Raw genomic sequence first — 19,418 nt, forward strand, 5'->3', positions numbered from 1 at the left:
TATTGCATTATTCGTGCAGATTATTCGCTTTTGGACTGACCACCACCACCAGCAGTGTGACCATTTAATTCCCATTTTAAATATTTACTGTTGAACATAATTAATGCAAGAAATATATTTTTTTAAACAATATAGATGAAAGTATACCTGCAGTCGTCTTGCCTTTAAGACAACATCGTCCGAAGGTGCGTTGTATTTGTAGCAGTTGGCAAACATCAGTCGGACGTCAGCAGCAAACTGTTTGGCGTTTGCATACTTTCGGCGATGCATTTTTTTCTGAGGAAACATGTTAACGTGTCATGATGTAAATATTGCCACATTTGTATAGAGCAGAATGTCAAACTCTCCATTTAGATGATCATCATCAGCAGCATCTTACCTTTATGGTGCTCAAATCCATTGGCTGCCGGATGACGTCATGGTAGTCGTACAAGCCCAAAGCAACGACATCCACAGGGTAGTGGAAGGGCCACGCATACTCTATGTGCCTCCTTTCACGCATCTCCTTCAGGATGTCTTCACAGTACCTGAGCTGCACAGAAAGTTTGGCCTTCGTGGTCAAACTCTTAAGAGCTTGTTTCGTCTGAAAATAAAGAAAACAACTTGTTTGTTTCTGATTAAACAAGCAAATTCCACCGCACACATTGTCACTATTATTGAGTCAGACATCTAGCACAGTCAAGTGGCTATGAAGCACGAGTGCAGGCTATGGTATCGCTGCTGTGTTTAACATTAGCATTTGGGATGGGAAGAGGAGAGCAGAACAGAGTCAGTCAGGCCAACAGCAAAGAGTGATACACTTCATTACTCTATATCAGTGATGCGTGGGCCGCCGTTATAACCGCACTGAGCACAGATATCCTAAATCATAAAAATAAACATTGTGAGATTAATAGCGGACGGGTTGCGGCAGCGGGCGGGTGAAAAGGAGTTCTGGACTGCAGCGATCACACTGACGGCAGCAGAAACCATAAGTATGTTACGTCTCCCCAAAGCGAGACTCGCTCCTTTATAGCGTTTATAGCGGGCGCAGATCTATAAATACTAGGAAATAATTTGTGTGGATTTATGGGCGGGCAGACTGCTCCGAGCAGACTGCTCTTCATCAGACTGATGAAGAGCAGTCTGCTCGAAACATCACCAGCAACGGTGCAATACATATTTTCACTGGAGCCCATGCAGTGTGCGAGCTGTTTTATTTATTCACTGTTCCAGCCTCTCTCCAGCTCTGCACCGGCCGGATTCCACCTGGATGTGCGTGTTTTTAACTTTTCTAAAATGTTTCACATACCATGTTGCTCATGGCTCAATGACTTTAGTGAGTGAGTAGAGTAGTTATGAGGACTGACCTTCCTGGGAGGGGTTTCCTCCAGGATGGAGGCTCGTGTTCCAGCTCCACTCTGCTGTCTCCTGGTGGAGAGGGGGTGGAACTGGCCACGAGGCGTATGATGCATCACAAGCTGATGAAGAGGGGAATAATGTAATTCAAATTAATGACTAATAAAAAAACACACACACACACACACACACACACACACACACACACACACACACACACGCACATTTGAATTAATGATTTATGTCCACATGAATACAAGTATGCCAAGGACATAAACCCTAATAATGCAATCAGATATTGGGAGTCATAAGTGTCCAATCCGCAACCACAATAATGCATGCATAGCAATACACAGGACAATGGCAGGTCGACAAATACAGTTATACTGTAAGACAAGATACTGTAATGGTCAGTATCCACTTCATGGGTACAAAAAGCAGCGTCTCCTACATATTGAGCGGTTATAGCAGATATTGAACAATACCTCGCTAACTGCTTGGCCCTTCTCTTTGGGAGAGCAGCCATCTGAAGGCCTCTCACAACCAGCTTATGTACGTGACAAAGGCTGCCAAATATGAAAACCCTTTGTATGCAGGGCAACCATTTAATGTGAGACATGGTTTCAGTTATCTGTTCATGACCATGACGTAAGCCAGATGGAAAGATGGAGCTTGGTTGGTAAAACCTCCAGTCTAGCTTTTATAGTGAAGAAGATGACAATGTTCTCATCAAGAGCTACACTTTTAAATACTGCATGACAGACAGTGACCTGCTGCAGGGAGACATGTAAGCTTCCCTTGAAGTTTCAACTCAGTCCAGTCAGTGTTGTCGTTGTCTTTGTTGTTGCGCCCTCATCATGAGGTGACCTCAGTCATTAATTATTGGAAGTTGATGATCTGCACCACAGATATTCACAGTTGCTCTCACAGAGATACTGGCTACATGTCAAAATGTAGGCAGGTGTGTTTACAACCAGACAGCACCTATAGGCCTGTGTCTGACTGACAGATCAGCTGGCCCCCACACTAGTCAACTCGGACACTTTCTGAACTAAGTCAGCAATTTGAGCTTGTTGTTGCTTCAGCGTCCTCTCAACAAGGGCTTTCTGCTGCTTTACATTTTTGCAGAATTAAAACTGGGTCTGGTTCTGGAAGCCCAGCAGCCATGGCCCGTGACCGTTTGATGCAACAACAGCCTCGGCCCCCAATTCCCACACGGTGGCTACCCGCCGCCTCTGACCTCCCCCTGCCTGCCTGTCTGCCTGCCTGCCTGCCTGCCTGCCTCTGACCTCCCCCTGCCTGCCTGGCTCTGACCTCCCCCTGCCTGCCTGGCTGTCTATCTTCCCCACACACACAGCAGCGCCTCTCTGACCTCCCCCTGCCTGCCTGCCTGCCTGCCTGGCTGTCTTCCCCACACAGCAGCGCCTCGTTACCCGCCGGCTCTGACCTCCCCCTGCCTGCCTGCCTGCCTGCCTGCCTGCCTGGCTCTGACCTCCCCCTGCCTGCCTGGCTCTGACCTCCCCCTGCCTGCCTGCCTGCCTGGCTCTGACCTCCCCCTGCCTGCCTGGCTCTGACCTCCCCCTGCCTGCCTGGCTCTGACCTCCCCCTGCCTGCCTGGCTCTGACCTCCCCCTGCCTGCCTGCCTGGCTCTGACCTCCCCCTGCCTGCCTGCCTGCCTGGCTCTGACCTCCCCCTGCCTGCCTGCCTGCCTGGCTCTGACCTCCCCCTGCCTGCCTGGCTCTGACCTCCCCCTGCCTGCCTGCCTGCCTGCCTGCCTGGCTGGCTGTCTTCCCCACACACACAGCAGCGCCTCGTTCGTAAATGGAAGAAAGTGATGATGACAGACACGACGGACAAGCCTTTTTCTGCGCAGCGCTAAATCATCAAGCTGCACATTCTCTGCAAATTGGTCACGTAAAGCAAAGCCCGAAAAGCAAAGCCCTCAGTCAAAAGTAAGAAAAAGAAAAACGTCAGTTAGCCATGAAACGGGAAAGTTTGGTTAACGCTAGTTAACCAAAGTGCTGAAGTGGAGATTGGCAAAACGCCATCTTTACCATTTCGTTGTTTGCATAAAGACACTTTTTGAGCTAAGTCAGCAATTTGAGCCTGCTGTTGCTAAGTGCTCTCAACAAGGGTTTTCTCTTTTCTGCCGCTTTACATTTTGCAGAATTTTCTGCTAAAAACTGGACCGCGTTCGGTGCAACAACAGCCAGCCTACAGTTCACACACGGTGGCTACAAGCGCCCGTAAAGAAGCGCCCCGGCTCTGATCTCCCCCGGCCGCCATTTCCCCACAGCAGCGCCCCCGTCCGTAAATCCAAGAAAGAGATTTTAGACGACGGTTATCCCTTTTTAACTCCCTGCCAGCGCTAAATCACGCTGCACATTCTCGGCAAATTCGACACGTAAAAACATTGCCCGAAAAACAGTCCCGAAAGCGGCTACTCTTCCCCCGTCCATCTTTACCGAGCAACTAGCTAACGGTAACGGCAGGTGACTGCTCGCTGCTCGCTAGCTGAACCCAACAAGAAAAAGCAGTTAGCTAAACTAGTTGCATCTGAAAATGACAACATGAACAATATTTGCCTTACCTCTTGCAGCTCCATAACACAATCGTACATTAAATCCCAGAGCAATCTTCTTATCTAAACTAGCGTACAAGAAGAAAAAAAACGACAGGTCCTGGGCAGGTCTAGTCGTCTCCTGGGCAGCTGTGTCGTCAGTCTCTCCTTCACTCAATTCAAATCTCGGGTGATGCGCGTGCATGAGTTGATTGGTTCTCACGCACAGATGCCGTGACGCCGCCGTGACGCAACTTCCTGTATGGATTTGCGCTGTGGTTCGCACACCGCAGAGTCCACCCGAAGTCGGATTTGTTGTCGTGTCATTTGATTGTAATCACTTGATAATCGATTACAATCACCTGTTATTTTCCTACCAAGATGGCCGTGTGGTGATGTATATATCAATAGCCTATTTTGTACATTAGTATCAATGTTTAAGTCGTTAGAAGTGCAAGACTAAACTCAATAAAGCTTTGTGAATGTCAATTATAAGCCAAATACAACTCCATCCATCAATCATTGCACATGTGAGCAAATGTGAGGCGTCTCCCCTCGTTGCACGCACACACACACACACACACACACACACACACACACACACACACACACACACACACACACACACACACACACACACACTGCCAGGCCCAGCTTGGCAGTGCTTCACACACTTCACAAAATGTAGGTTCGCTTATAGCTACAGACTAAGCCTAAATTATCTTTATGATTGATTAATAGCTTTCATATTTTTTTGAATAGGGTTGTTGTAATGTATTGTTTTGATAGATTTCTCACAAAAAGTTTGAAGGGAAAACTTCGATTTATGAATGTGATTTTGAAAAAAGCAGAAAAGATTGTCTATAGCCGAGGAGGTCAGCAGAAAAGATTGTCTAAAAAAGTGTATTTGTAGTCTCAGGTTAAAGCATTGACTGTATCGTTAAAGTGATATCTCACTTTGGTTGGGCATGTTCTACCACCAATACTGGCTGCTCTGGGTCTAGTGTCTGAATGCAGCTGAAGTCATGTGTTCACAGGAAATGCCCAGGGTCTCTGTGGCGATGATGAAGAGTAAAATGGTTATATCAACAACAAAGATCACTTCAACACTAAAGTTGATACAGAATGGGCGGGCCATTGAATTCATATAGAATGTTTGATCAACGTGAGCTGCGTTTGATTCTGTGAACGTGATTCATTTCTGTCATTCCCAGTATTTTGCAAAGACAAATCAAGTGCATGAATCATAAACGATAGAGGTGCTGTTAGCTGCTGTTCTAGTGTGTCTTGTTGTTCTCTGTTTGAGGATCTGTCTCGGCTGGCAGCAGGCAGGAAGGTGAGCGAGTCGGACCTCAGCAGCACCGTGGACCTGCAGGATGGGACAGGTAAGACTCACTGGGATTGACCAAAACACATGGACAAATACACAGCTGTTCACAGTAGAATCACCTGCTCCATGCTCTGTGCTTTAACACTGGAGCCAAACACATTCCTTACAGTACTGTTATTTTTTAATATTGATTCATAACTCTACTATATGAGAGCAAATGTTGTGGAAACTGTGGAATATCTGTTTTGGCATTATCTACCTAATGATTAAATCCAGTAGTACTGCTTTGTTTGTTGTCTGTTAACTCATCTATTTCACTAGAGAATAAGTTTTTCTGTGCTTGCTTTTCACCTCCTGTCCTTCAACACCATTCCCACGCTTGACTCTGTGCCTCCACCCCCCCCCCCCACCCCCATCAGGAGGCCATCCTACCGTCCCGGCCAAAGTCCAGCAGCTGGTGGAGTCCCTGCAGCAGATCTCAGGTCAGCTCAGCACCGTGCTGAGTGCGTGTCCAGCAGCTGGTGGAGTCCCTGCAGCAGATCTCAGGTCAGCTCAGCACGGTGCTGAGTGCGTGTCCAGCAGCTGGTGGAGTCCCTGCAGCAGATCTCAGGTCAGCTCAGCGCGGTGCTGAGTGCGTGTCCAGCAGCTGGTGGAGTCCCTGCAGCAGATCTCAGGTCAGCTCAGCACCGTGCTGAGTGCGTGTCCAGCAGCTGGTGGAGTCCCTGCAGCAGATCTCAGGTCAGCTCAGCACCGTGCTGAGTGCGTGTCCAGCAGCTGGTGGAGTCCCTGCAGCAGATCTCAGGTCAGCTCAGCACCGTGCTGAGTGCGTGTCCAGCAGCTGGTGGAGTCCCTGCAGCAGATCTCAGGTCAGCTCAGTACCGTGCTGAGCGCGTTGGGTTCTCTGGCCCAGAAGCAGGGCGCCGCACCGTACCCCGGCTTCCTTCTGCCTCTGTCTCAGCCCCGCTCCATCCCGCCAGCCACCGCCTCCACCCCCCCAGAGTCAGACCTCAGGGCCCAGCGCCTCCGCCGCACCTCCCCCCCCTCGCGCTCTCGGGGCTGTCCTGGGTGTGTGGGGGTCCCACGGAGGCTCGGCGGCCACCCCCTCTCTTCGCCACCTCCATCTCTGGTGCATCTCTGGGCCTCTGAGGACCTCGCCAACAGCCGCTGGGCCCAGCTCTTCCCCCGGTAATCAATAACAACCTGTGCTGTCAAACTGATCGGGGGCTTTATTGAGTGTGTGAATAACAGTTTGTAATATGTGTTATGTTGCTATTCTGCAGGGGCCGCGATGGACCCAGTCACCTCCAGCACCATGAGGGCCAGTTCAGCTTACTCAGCATAACACTCCTGTTAGGTATCCAGCAATACATGTTTCATAGCAGCATCGCTATCATGACGCCTTTTACATCTGCCATTGGCTCAAACCTGCTCATAACAATACTAAAGTGTGTGTGTGTGTGTGTGTGTGTGTGTGTGTGTGTGTGTGTGTGTGTGTGTGTGTGTGTGTGTGTGTGTGTTTGTGTGTGTGCTCTCTAAAAGTAATGTTTTAAGCAGAGGTGGAAATAACTCAAATACAAGTAGGCTACTCAAGTACAAGTTTACATTTTGGTTTTATTACAATATCAAAACAGCATTTATAGGTGCACATATCCAACTCAATAAAAGGGATACAATCGATGCATTTTTGGCTGTTTTTTGCATGCTTATAAAACATTTATAAAATGATTAATCTTCATCTTTACAAGTTACTTTCAAAATGTAATATACTACATATTACTAGTTACTTTAATTTGGAAGTAATACAATACTTTACAATATTACCGTCTGTGTAGAGTAACTTGTTACTTATTACACTACTTTTGCATTACTTTCACCGTAATAACAGCATCCAAAATTGTAAATGTTATCCTTTTCCTTTGTTATTGTCATCTATAGTGTTTTTATTTGCATAAAAACACACAATTTGATTCGGAAATGATTGTATCTTTATTTAAAATATGTGCTTTGATTTTTTTTTAAATAACTCAATGTGTAACTTGTGTTACTTGACAAAGTAACTGGTATAATATTACTGGAATCCTATTGGTAATAAGTTATATTACTGAGTTACTGCTAAAAGTAATATATTACATGTAATATGTTACTTTTGTAATGAGTTACCCCCCACACTGTATACAAACTACATCCAAGGCACACCAAATTATCGATGGCTTACAGAGGACTAGTCTAGTATGATCATGCATCCCAGCAAAGCTGCCGACCGTGGCACAAATTCCAGTCAAGTACAGGATCTGTCTGGAGGTGACATCATGGACCTACATATAGGCTACTGTGCAAAGTGACAGTGCAAGACAGACTTGGGCAGCAGACTATACATAGGCCTATGAATCCAGATAATATTCAAGTGAGTGTAGCTTCTAGGTAGCTGGTGAGTGTCCCTTTTCAAAAGGAAAATTCCATCCTAAACGTAGTCTCTCCCCTCCCCAGACTCAAATGTTACGTTGAATTGCTGCGCTCTGCATAATACATAAATGAGAGAGAGAGCCCTAAAGCACCACAAGACTAAGACTAAACTACAAAAACAAAATAAAAAAACAGCTACATTTGAAATGTAAATTTTTTGTACAGGCTCACAGTGAGAGGGGAGGAGGAGTGCATGTAGAGTTCATTATACCATCTTCTATAGCGCTCCTGTGAGGTCGGTCACAGCTCCTGCAGCCGCCAGGTCCCTCAAGAAGAGCTTCTCAGCACTGACGTCATGCACCACCTGGTCATCAGTACAGGAAGTCAACCCATAGAACCAATACATCAGGTTGTTGCCCCATCTTAAATGGACAGTTTACCACAAAAATCAAAAATACATATTTTTCCTCTTACCTGTAGTGCTCCATTCTAGATCGTTTTGGTGCGCGTTGCAGAGTTTAGGAGATATCGGCCGTAGAGATGTATAGATTACAACAGATAATCCACAGATCTTGTTTCGAGCAGTTTCATGTATAGGAACTATTTTCTTTTGAAATCAAATCACCTGCTAGCAGGCCCGTAGCCAGGGTTTGAGAAATACCGAGGTCATTTTTGCACGACGTGGGGGGCCCAGGGGGGGCTGTGCCCCCCCAGATAGAACATTTTGTCAATTTTAAAGTAAAATGCTTCGATCTGGTGCACTTTGAAGGCAAAATGAAGAGGCTAGATCTATAAAGAACTACATACATCATGTTAGATTAATATCCTCTTTACTGTGCTTTTGCTTTAAAATGATACAAAAAAATAAATGTCTCCCCATATGATATAATTGATATTCTGCATACAGGTCACATGGCAGAATACTGCTCAATTAAATACAATGGCCCATATACACAAACATCACACACAGGGGAGTTACTTACCCATTCACTTCAATAGAACTGTCCCCAAAGTCTAGCCCCAGTCTAGCCCCAATCTAGCCTCAATGCAAAATCTGAATGTTGTGAGTTATCTCTCTTCCTTCTATAGCACACAGAGAGGAAGCAAATTGTTGCATTTCCGATCAACTGTCGCATTAAAACATCAATGACAGATTAATAGATCTGGGGACCGGGGCTATTTTTCAAAAAATAATAATAATAATAATCTGGTGTGGAAAATACCGAGGTCATGACCTCGGTGTCCTCAATGGTAGCTACGGGCCTGAAGTTATCCTTTATTTATCTCCATGGGGAAATTCATCCTCTACATTTGACCCATCCTCTAGTCTACTAGGAACCTTCCTAGAACTAGGAGCAGTGGGCAGCCACAGTGCAGCGCCCGGGGACCAACTCCAGTTCTTTTGCCAGTGCCTGGGTCAGGAGCACTGACAGGAGTATTAACATACATGTCTTTAGGTGGTGGGAGGAAACCGGAGCACCCAGAGAAAACCCACATGAACACGGGTAGAACATGCAAACTCCACACAGACAGGACCTGGGACGGACCGGGGTTCGAACCCGGAACCTTCTTGCTGTGAGGCAACAGTACTAACCACTGAGCCACCGTGCCGCCTTATACTGTATTGGTTGGAACAGGGTCAGGGTGTGTGTGTGTGTGTGTGTGTGTGTGTGTGTGTGTGTGTGTGTGTGTGTGTGTGTGTGTGTGTGTGTGTGTGTGTGTGTGTGTGTGTGTGTGTGTGTGTGCGTGCGTGCGTGCGTGCGTGCGTGCGTGCGTGCGTGCGTGCGTGCGTGCGTGCGTGCGTGTGCGTGCGTGTGTGTGTTTTTAACACACTGCCTATTACAGGCCATGTTTACCACTGCTTCAGTGTGAGAGCCAACCACTTCAAACCAATCATCTATCTTGGAAATTGAGAGAGAGAGAAACGGGCAGCTAACTTTCACCAGTCATTTTGGAAATGGGGGGGGGGGATGATTTTGCTGTTGAATGTTTGCTTTGACATTTTCTTTTAAGGCAAGTCACTCAAGAAACATGTCAGAGAAATGTCAAAGTAAGTGAAAATATGAACACAAAGACAGCTTTGGCATAGCCAGAGAAAAATACACTGTGAACTGTGTACCACATTTAATTGTCTCTAGCCTACAAGACATAGCCTTGGCTAGACTGATGACTGATGTCCACCTCTACAAAAATACAACCATCTATTACTCTCCAGGCCTACGCTTGCCTACACAACATAGCCCATTCTTTGATTATATTAAACAGTGCAATAATTCTTTAGATAGGCTTATCAAATAAAAATAGACATACTGTACAAGAGAATAGATAACTACTATTAAGAATAGCTCAGTGGTTCCCAAAGTGGGGGTTGGGACCCCCACTTTGGGGGGGGGGGGGTCGCGGGACACTGATGGGTGGGAATGTGTGAAGTACATGTCAATACATAATGTCAAAACTATTAAAAATAGCACATTTTAACCATAATTGTGAGGTTTTTGTTTGTTTTGTTGACTCTATTTGGTGCAAGTGCGCACAAACGTTTGTATCCTTCAACAGCACCTCTGAGGACCGTTATTTGGGGGGTCGGGGACTGAAAAGTTTGGGAACCCTTGGAATAGATCACTACTACGCCCATAGGCTGCGCTATTAAAAGCCAAAATGAACACTGAAAAAGTTCCTGATTTGCACTGTAGTGAGTAGTTGCTATATAGATGGGGGGTCTATGAGCCTAGCCTTTGAATTCGAGTCTGTAAGGGGGTTAAGGGTTCAGGTATGACACTCTGTGATGTGTGAGTAGGTCCTGGGTGTCTAGCTTAGGGTAGAGCTAGGGTCAAAGGTTAGGTTTAGGCAAGTCCTACAGTAGCAGTGGATTGGATTGGATTTATTTGATCATTATAAAAAGATAACATATACATCTGCCCAGCAGGAATACATACAGAATCATCAAGGTTAAAAAGACAATAAAGCCAAAAGGCTTACTTCCATTGTGCACCTCTGGGGATAGGGAGTGGGGTGGGGAGAAGTGAGTGGATGGGGTAAGATTGATTTAAGATTTTGTGTGTGGATTCTTTTATTTATTATACTATCAATACAACTCATCTTTCATGACAAAACATATTGGCACTTTTATTTGACAAAGTTATTACACATCCCTCTTAAAGCATAGATTCATATTTTTGCCCTTTGTCTGCAGTAAACGACCCTTCTTTAACACATCATGCTCACTCAGGAAAGCATTGGCTCAGTATTGAGTAACTGTAAGTAGGCTACATGCACAGACCTTTACTGTTCAATGCATGAGCTGTCTCTGCAAAACAGGCCTGTAAACACTATAGATAAACTTCTGAAAAATATGATATAATACATTTATATCTTATCATTGTTACCCGTACAGTGTTTGTTTAGTAGGAAAAGAGAAGCAACTACAAAAGTACATTCTTCAAACAAAACCAAATCAGTGCACAGATGTTAGTGTGCAGGGTCAATTTCCATCCTTAACTCAAATAATAGATGATATCAATAATAATAGATTGGATTTATATAGCTCTTTTCTAAACACTCAAAGACGCTTAATAAACACACCCCATAATAATCTCCTTTAGGTGCAGACATACCAGTCAATTATATTAATACTTAATATGATAAACAGATTAAACCCTTTTCTGAAAATCTTACACTCCAGTGCCATTCAATATTGCACATGATTACCTGAATTAAAATAATAAATAATTCACAGGGATACTCATACCCGGGAATGTATTTAATTTTGTCACCCGCATATCTATATATATCTATATCTATATATAAAGACGAATGACCACAGGAATCACACTGTTTGGATTCCATCAGTGAGCCATGGTGAAGTCAGTGTTTCAGAACCAGTGTTGGGAGTAACTAGTTACTAAGTAACTAGTTACTGTAACTTAACTACTTTTTTCAGTAACTAGTAATCTAACTAATTACTTTTTCAAATTCAGTAACTCAGTTACAGTTACTAAAATAGTAACTGGGCTAGTTACTAGTTACTTTAGGACATGAAAATAATGGACAACTTCAGAGGATTACCCAGTTTCTGATCCTCAGACCTAGTCCGGGCAGAGAGCTGCAGCCAGAGCCCCAGAGGCTAATGACCTTGATAGGCTATAAGCCTCCCCAATAAGCGAATGTTCAACGCCACACTGTGGCACAGCAACACTAACATAATGTGTGCATTAATAACAATCGAAGCAGACTTTTAAAAGTAACGCAAAAGTTACTTTCCCTAGTAACTAATTACTTTGAAGTAACTGGTAACTTTAAAGTAATTAAATTACCTTTTGAGAGACGTAACTAGTAACTGTAACTAATTACCAATTTTCAGTAACTTTCCCAACACTGTTCAGAACCAGTATGTGGAAAAACTGAGCTGAATTTAAAGAGTGACGATCGATCATCAATACCAGCTGAACAAATACACTCATGTTTCTCAGTAAAGTGAATAAATTATGACGAGGCCATTCGGGACTTAATGACAAATGTGTCATTGGAATTTCTCACAACAGAAAAATAATGACAACCTAAGACAAGTTTACAAATTTGTGTCCTGTCATTAAGTGGACTACCTTATGAAACAAATAACTTAATAAATTGGTCACTACAAAATGATATATCACCTTGATAGATGGTGATAATACATTTAAAATTTCCTGAAATGTATTCATACATTTATGAATAGATTCATGTTGACAGTTCATATTATTGTTTCTTATTAGATGAATGTAAGATGGCATTTGTACAAGCCAAGTCAGGTAATAAAACATTTCATAAAGCAACAGAAAATACACTTAAAATAAATTATGTTTCTTAACCATTTAAAAGAACTGACACTGGAAATGTGGAATGTATATCTAAGCAAAAGACATTTTAGACTCTTAAATAAACTTATTACAGCTGATTGATATAATTTATTTGAGGCAGATCTGAGGTAGTCTAGCTCAACTTCAAAGTGAACACAGGCTAATTTTTGGTGAACCAAATGGTGATGAATAGCTCTCTATAAACAGTCTTGTGTCTACCTGAGACCAGGTGTGGCTCAAACAAAAACCTGGTGGACACTGGCCCTCGAGGACTGGAACTGACGATCACGGCACAAGGCTTCAATGTTTCCAAAGGCCTATGATTGGTGTGGAAATCAGACTTCTTGGACTTCAAACTCCGCCCATAGGAAACAGTGACATCCTCAGTGCATACAATACACCTATTTTTACAATCCGTCAATAATATTTAAATGTAAAATGCCACTGTATCCATATGACAGAGCAAGGACACATTGCTGTACGCGGGTGTATGTGTGTTAAAGCCCCAATATGTAACTTTATGCTGCGCAGCACCAACAGCTGCCTCTGCTACCACAAGTGGTAATTACAGATGCTAATAATTACTACACTTCCACATTTCTACGTTCAGATATCAGCCTGACTGTTCCTGCTTGTACTCTCTACTCCTACTTTCTGCAGTTTTTAAACTGATTCGCTGCAAAGAAAGTAGCTCCAAATATCCCCAAATGTTGTTTCAATAAAACAAGTCACGCTAAAATCACACTTTCACTTCCTATACATTCTTCACAATAAAGCCTCCCGTTAGTTTGCTAGCGGAAAGCTTTTATTGTGATGGAGCCGCAGCAGGAAATGGATTTACATGCTGCCAACTTTCATGCTCTGGGACGGAGCCTCAAAGTTACATGGCGCAGTAACAGGCGTTCAGGGTGCAGAGTGGGAATGATAGAGGCGCCATTGTCCCTATTAGAAGTCAGTGTAGCATCAACATGATTTAAAAGCTGGTAAAACAAAAGTGACATAGTGGAGCTTTAAAGTGAGGAGTCGGCTCTTGTGAGGGTGTTGAACTCCTCAGGGGCAGAGTACTTGTCACCGAGGACTGACCGACCGCCTGACGGAAGCCCGCTGAGATGTCGTTGAGGGTCTCTGGCCCCTGGTCTCTGGCCCCTGGTCTCCGGCCCCTGGTCTCTGGCACCTTGAAGTAGATGAAGACGAAGAAGCCCAGCAGCAGGACGGTGAACAAGATGAACAGTTTCTACAGGCAAGGTCACAGGCAAAGGACAACCACTGTTACACTTTTGGGTAGGGCTGGGCAATATATCAATATGATATCAATATTGTGATATGAGACTCCATATTGTCTTAGATTTGGGATATTATCATATATGGTGATGTGGCATAAATGTTGTCTTTTCCTCATTTTAAAAGCTGCATTACAGCAAAGTGTTGTAACCATTGTTCTAGCCGTTCTATTATTGGCCTTTACCCACTTAGTCATTATAATATCATTATATCCACAAAACAAGTTAGAGTACATGAGAATTAGAGTTGCAGTCCACCTGGTTATGATCAAATATATAAAAAATATACATATATTTCAGACTTGACCCTTGCGCCTCCTTACCTCAATGTACTGGAAGCTCATGCCCACTGTGAAGTTGGCAGAGCAGTTGGAGAAGCCAGCGAGTGCGATGGCTGCCGGCCGCGGGCCCTGGCTGAAGAGCTCGGCTACGATGAACCAGGGGATGGGGCCGGGGCCGATTTCAAAGAAGGCTACGAAGCAGAAGATGGCTACGATGCTAATGTAGGACATCCAACTGAACTGGTCCTGAGGAGGGCAGAAACAACAGTGATGCCTTCAGCCACTTGATATGAAGGGCTTGATTCAAATCAAAGTAGTTTGTCTTATCGATAATTACATCCTTTAAAGCAGAGGTGTCCAAACTTTTTTTTGAATGGGGGACAGATTAGATCATGTGAAAATGCCGGGGGGCCAGGTGCTTCTCACATCATATGGGTTATAAATCAAATAAAATAAAAAATCACATACAAATGTACTCTTTAAAGATTGTGTTTACCATCTGAAAACATTAGTTCTGCATGTGCTGTTCCTACTTGGTGCTTGTTGTACAAACTGTATGATAGTGCTGTCATTGTTAGGTGAAGGGAGAAAATGCAAATTGAACTTGCTTGATTAACCAATACTGTGTGGAGGAGGAGCCACATAGAGTATATTTTGAGAGACAAGCCGAGGGCCACTTAAAATCTGTCCGCGGGCCGCAATTGGCCCCCGGGCCGGACTTTGGACACGCCTGATCTAAAGTGTTTGTAATTTGGAAAGTATATATACTAGCCCTCTGAGGGGAAATTCATGCTATATCATCTATTAGAGATTCACACGACACCAGCACAGTGTGACTTAATTTGATGCATATTTTGGCACACTTACCTCCACTGTCACACACTTACCAACAATGCCAAGGCAACGGTCATGAGGACTGCTGACCCAGCCATTCCTAATAGACCAATGATCTGGAGGGACCTCCTGCCTGCACGCTCCACCACAAACAACTGGACACACAGAGAGGGAGAAATTAGCATTTTAAAATGGAGAAGTGAAATGTTTAACGTATTTTATACCTCAAATGTCAACATCTTTTTTTTGCCATGTTTTTAGCCGGGGGGGTTCCTATCTGGAGGAAACCCCAGGGGAGCACGGGGAGAACATGCAAACTCCACACAGAAAGACCCTTTTGACGAGCCCACCTGGGCAGTAGGCACTGAGGACATGGGGATGGGGACACATCCTCAGTGCCCACAGCATCCCAGGCAGGAATCGAACCCAGGACCTTCTTGCTGTGAGGCGACAGCGCTACCACTGCGTCACCGTGCCCCTTAAATGTCAACATCTTCCTCCTTGGACTTACAGAAACCACAGTGAAGGCGGTGTTGACCACGCCGAGCCCGATGGCGGCATAGACAGGCTGAGACACTCCTGCTCGCTCAAAGATCCCATTGGAGTAGTAGATGACCTACAGCCGACCACAGAGACAACTTGTTTAGTTTCAGAACAAAACTGAAAGACTCAAACACGTTCTTGTGATTGTGTACATTGTCTGGCTCTCATTCATCTGGCATTGAAGTAAGATGTAACAGTTTCCAACCCTAGAGAGGCCATTTACACCTGGCATTAACATGCGTTTTCTGTCATCAGATTGCAATCTGATTGCAATCTGGGTTGATTGCAGATTGCAATCTGATCACCTAAAATGGGTGTCCTCTCAATCCGCATACAGTTGCTGTATCCAGATTGAGAGGACACATTGCATTTACACTTGTGTTCAATGCGTACACAATGCGTCCCTGACCACCGGTGGTTTGGCCGATCAGATTGCAATCCGGCTTCAATGTGTCTTGGGGGGCGTTTACACCTGTACTTTCAAGTGGCCAAATACAATCTGATTGCAATCTGATGACAGAAAATGCATGTTAATGCCAGGTGTAAATGGCCTCTCTTTGTCCCTTTGACTTACAGCGTTGATTCCAGACAGCTGCTGCGAGAGCTGCAGCATGATAGTGATGAAGATGGGCTGGTGGTAGAGAGGGGGGAGCGGAACAACTCAGGGGATGGTCACCTTCTTCTCCCTCATCATCTGCTGGCTCTCCTCCTTCATCTCCTGTATGGCTGCACTCACCTGCTTCGCTAAGACTGGGAGCAGGGGAAAAAAAGCAAAAAACAAACAGGATTTCAACTTGGTCATAATCATAATGCCATAACACAAGAACCAGCTGCTCAGGTATAACAGCAAAGGGTGAATTTCTTAACACAGGTGCAAAACAGTTCTTGGTTGGTTGGTTCTCCTTCTGTTTGTGGGCTCACAATTACCTGTCCAATGTTCATGTGGTGTGTCCAAGTTGGTGGTCCTGTATCACCTCGACTGGGTAGTTGTTTATTAGTTTGTTAGCCTGTTAGCTTGTTTTATTCTGGATTGGGCTTCTAAATGTGTTTTTCCTCGGATTTTGGCACAAGGGATAGTAACATCTTGTCCTGTGTATTAATTAATAGTATTGATAATCTCAGATATGTATTAAAAACACAAAAATAATACACAGAATATCGAACAACAGATATTATATCATAACAAAACTGATACGTGTCTAGGTGTATTGTCTACTCTATTCCATATTTGGCCTCTTCTTCTGCCTTATTTTGCGGTAGACTGGGAGTGTTGCTGCCCTCCACAGACAGGATAACGCAGGCTACTTCATTAATTTGATCTTGGATTGTGCAGTATTTTCTCTCTCCAATTCAGTCTTTTCCCTTCCCTTTTAAACGAAAATACAGTAACTCATTTCAGTGAAATCCCATTTCATCTGATTCCTTTCTGCTGAATAGTTACTAGTTAATATCAACTTCTAATCACCTACGGCTGGCACTGCTTGCTAACGCCAAAGAACTTTTATGGAAAGAAATGGCAGCTCCATATTGCCCCATCGCCATATTGCCCCATCGCATTCGGTTTCCAAAAATGGCCGGAGTGACGTCTCTTTCCTTCCACGCTCTTTGCTTTCTTCTTCTTCTTCTGTTGGGTTTTATGGCGGTTAGCATCCTTAAATGGTGCATTACCGCCACCTGTATCTGCCCTCCACAGGTGAAAGATTTCAATTATATGCCAAAAATAAAAAATAAAGTGTCCACCCAACGTGCTCCAGATCATAATACATTATTGTCCATACTATCACTCAATTGTCTGAGTTTGCACAAAACTTTTGTGCAAAAGCATCCCTCAGTATTTTATCAATCTCCTCCTCTTCTTCTTCTTCTTCTTCTTCTTCTAGCGTTTTATGGCGGTTGGCAAACAACTTATGGTGCATTACCGCCACCTTCTGAAATGGAGTGTGGATCAGAATGGCTTTCTGAAACACTACACTATCCTGACTATATTCTTCTACAGTCCAGTTTCTTCTAGAAATAAAAATATATCCCTATATCCCACATTCCCTGAATTCAACTGCAATATTTCTTTTAAATCTAGCTTGATACGATTGCTCTCCAATCTGTTGTTGAGTATCTGTCTTTCCTGTTGGTAGTATGGACAATCAATCATTACATGTTCTACGGTTTCCTGCCTATCGCAATATTTTTTTTATCAATCTCTATTGCTAACGCTAGCTAGCTAGCTTACAGCCTCCAGTAATAAAAATCCTTCCGGGTTCAGCTGCCGGAAGCGCGCTGATTGGTCTGACCAGGCTCGCCTAACCCGCTCTGGTTTAAATAGCCTCTCTCTCCGGTCAGCTGCAGGCATTCTACAGGACACCTGAAGAAGACAGTCACTTCTGCAAGCAGCTCCCTACAGCTCGATTTCGTGCAAGAAGCAAAATACAGCTCGACTTTTCAACTACATTTCGACGGTTTTATTTTTAGACATAAACAATTTGTCATGGAGCAGGTGAGTGAGACACATGTGTAGCTGCATTTTGGACGTTTCAACACATCTAGACTAATTAAATTGTAGAAGTGCGTTGCATCGTCCAAACGGCATATTTTTCGATTTTTGCAGCGTTTATGTTTTCTGCGCGCAATTTGAAAATGTGCATTAAACAGGTGGATGGAAGTTTATTTTGCCTGCATTCTACTGTAGATGGAAGGATGCAGTTGTACTTCGTGCAAGCAGCAAGATATATCTCGACGGTTAGACGACGTTTATCTTTAAATATCAACACTTTCTCACGGAGCAGTTGCGTGATACACATGTTTAGCTGTATTTTTGGACGGTTCAACACATCTAACGCTAGACTAATTCAATTCTAGAAGTGCTCGCCCAGTATCATCGTGCAAAGTGCATGGTTTTTGATTGGAGAATAACGTCAGGTTTGTTCAAAATGCAACTTTTGCACCTACCTCTACCAACCTTTTTGCGCCATTTTGAGGTTTTTCGGCTCTTGCAGCGTTTCTAGCAGGTTTTGTGTGCGCAATTTGAAGATGTGCATTAAACAGGTGGATGGGGGTTTTCCCCCAAAATGATAGCGGCTGCCCGCAGTGTCGGCCGGCGCCACGAGGGGGCAGTACCCGATCACTTCATTCAGCTAATGTCTGTGTTTTACCAAAAGAGATGTTGACACAGGGGGCTATCTGTTTAATGCAGCCTACTTTCATGTACTTTATTTTTGAGTGATTTTAATTTATTCAGGCTAAATTAACTTTGTATGTGCTTCTCTGTGTATAGCCTACTGTGGATGTAACATGTGGAAAGGGTTTATTGTGAGGAAGATGTAGCTGCTGCGTAGCTGAAATGTCAAAATGCAGTGGAAGTGTTTGTCATTGTGCTGTTGTCTTTCCTCATCAGACTCAGAGACGTGCCAGGAGGCCTAATGACGGCTCCTTCGTCCTGCGGCGCTGTTCATGTGGCTGGACCAGGATGACCAGCGCCAGAGGCCTGGTCATCCATCAAGGCAGGAAGCAATGCCAGGTAGAGAACACACGCGCACGCACGCACGCACACACACACACGCACGCAAACACACACACACACACACACACACACACACACACACACACACACACACACACACACACTCTCTCTCTCTGTCTGTCTCTGGTCACCCTATGTGTTGAGAAAAGCTGCCATATCCTGACAGTATTTTTTTGACTTTTCTTTGTTTTGAATGGTTCTTCCTAACAGCTTAGGGGCACAGAACAGTAACATGTGTGGTGTTGAACTAGCTAGCAGTATGTTGTATGCATGTTTGACTCTGGGTGACATTTAACTGTACTTTGCTCCTTCAGAAGAGCAGACCAGTCCAAGTCCACCGAAAACGGGTTCAACCCGTCCATGGTCAAGTCCAGGTGGAAGCACGGGAAGAGCCGCTGCCCCCGGTGGCGGAGGGGGAAACAGCTGACGTGGCCATGAAGCACGATGAGACGGTCATAATGGATATTGATGAGTATGATGCAGACATGCCACAGCTCTGC

At 44.4% G+C, this 19,418-nt stretch overlaps 1 protein-coding gene across 1 annotated transcript; it reads right to left on the minus strand.

Moving 5' to 3' along the window:
- Positions 1-13,303: 13,303 nt before the first annotated feature.
- On the minus strand, positions 13,304-18,370 carry LOC310799431 (solute carrier family 2, facilitated glucose transporter member 1-like; the record flags this gene model as incomplete). Its single annotated transcript, XM_083662013.1, is given in 9 exon segments — positions 13,304-13,327; positions 13,539-13,700; positions 14,070-14,273; positions 14,915-15,016; positions 15,373-15,477; positions 15,979-16,050; positions 16,053-16,070; positions 16,072-16,154; positions 18,358-18,370. Coding segments are annotated over 9 exon segments (783 nt in total).
- Positions 18,371-19,418: the final 1,048 nt, after the last annotated feature.

The sequence above is a fragment of the Poromitra crassiceps genome, assembly GCF_964638095.1.
Source record: "Poromitra crassiceps genome assembly, chromosome: 27".
NCBI lineage: Eukaryota > Metazoa > Chordata > Actinopteri > Beryciformes > Melamphaidae > Poromitra > Poromitra crassiceps.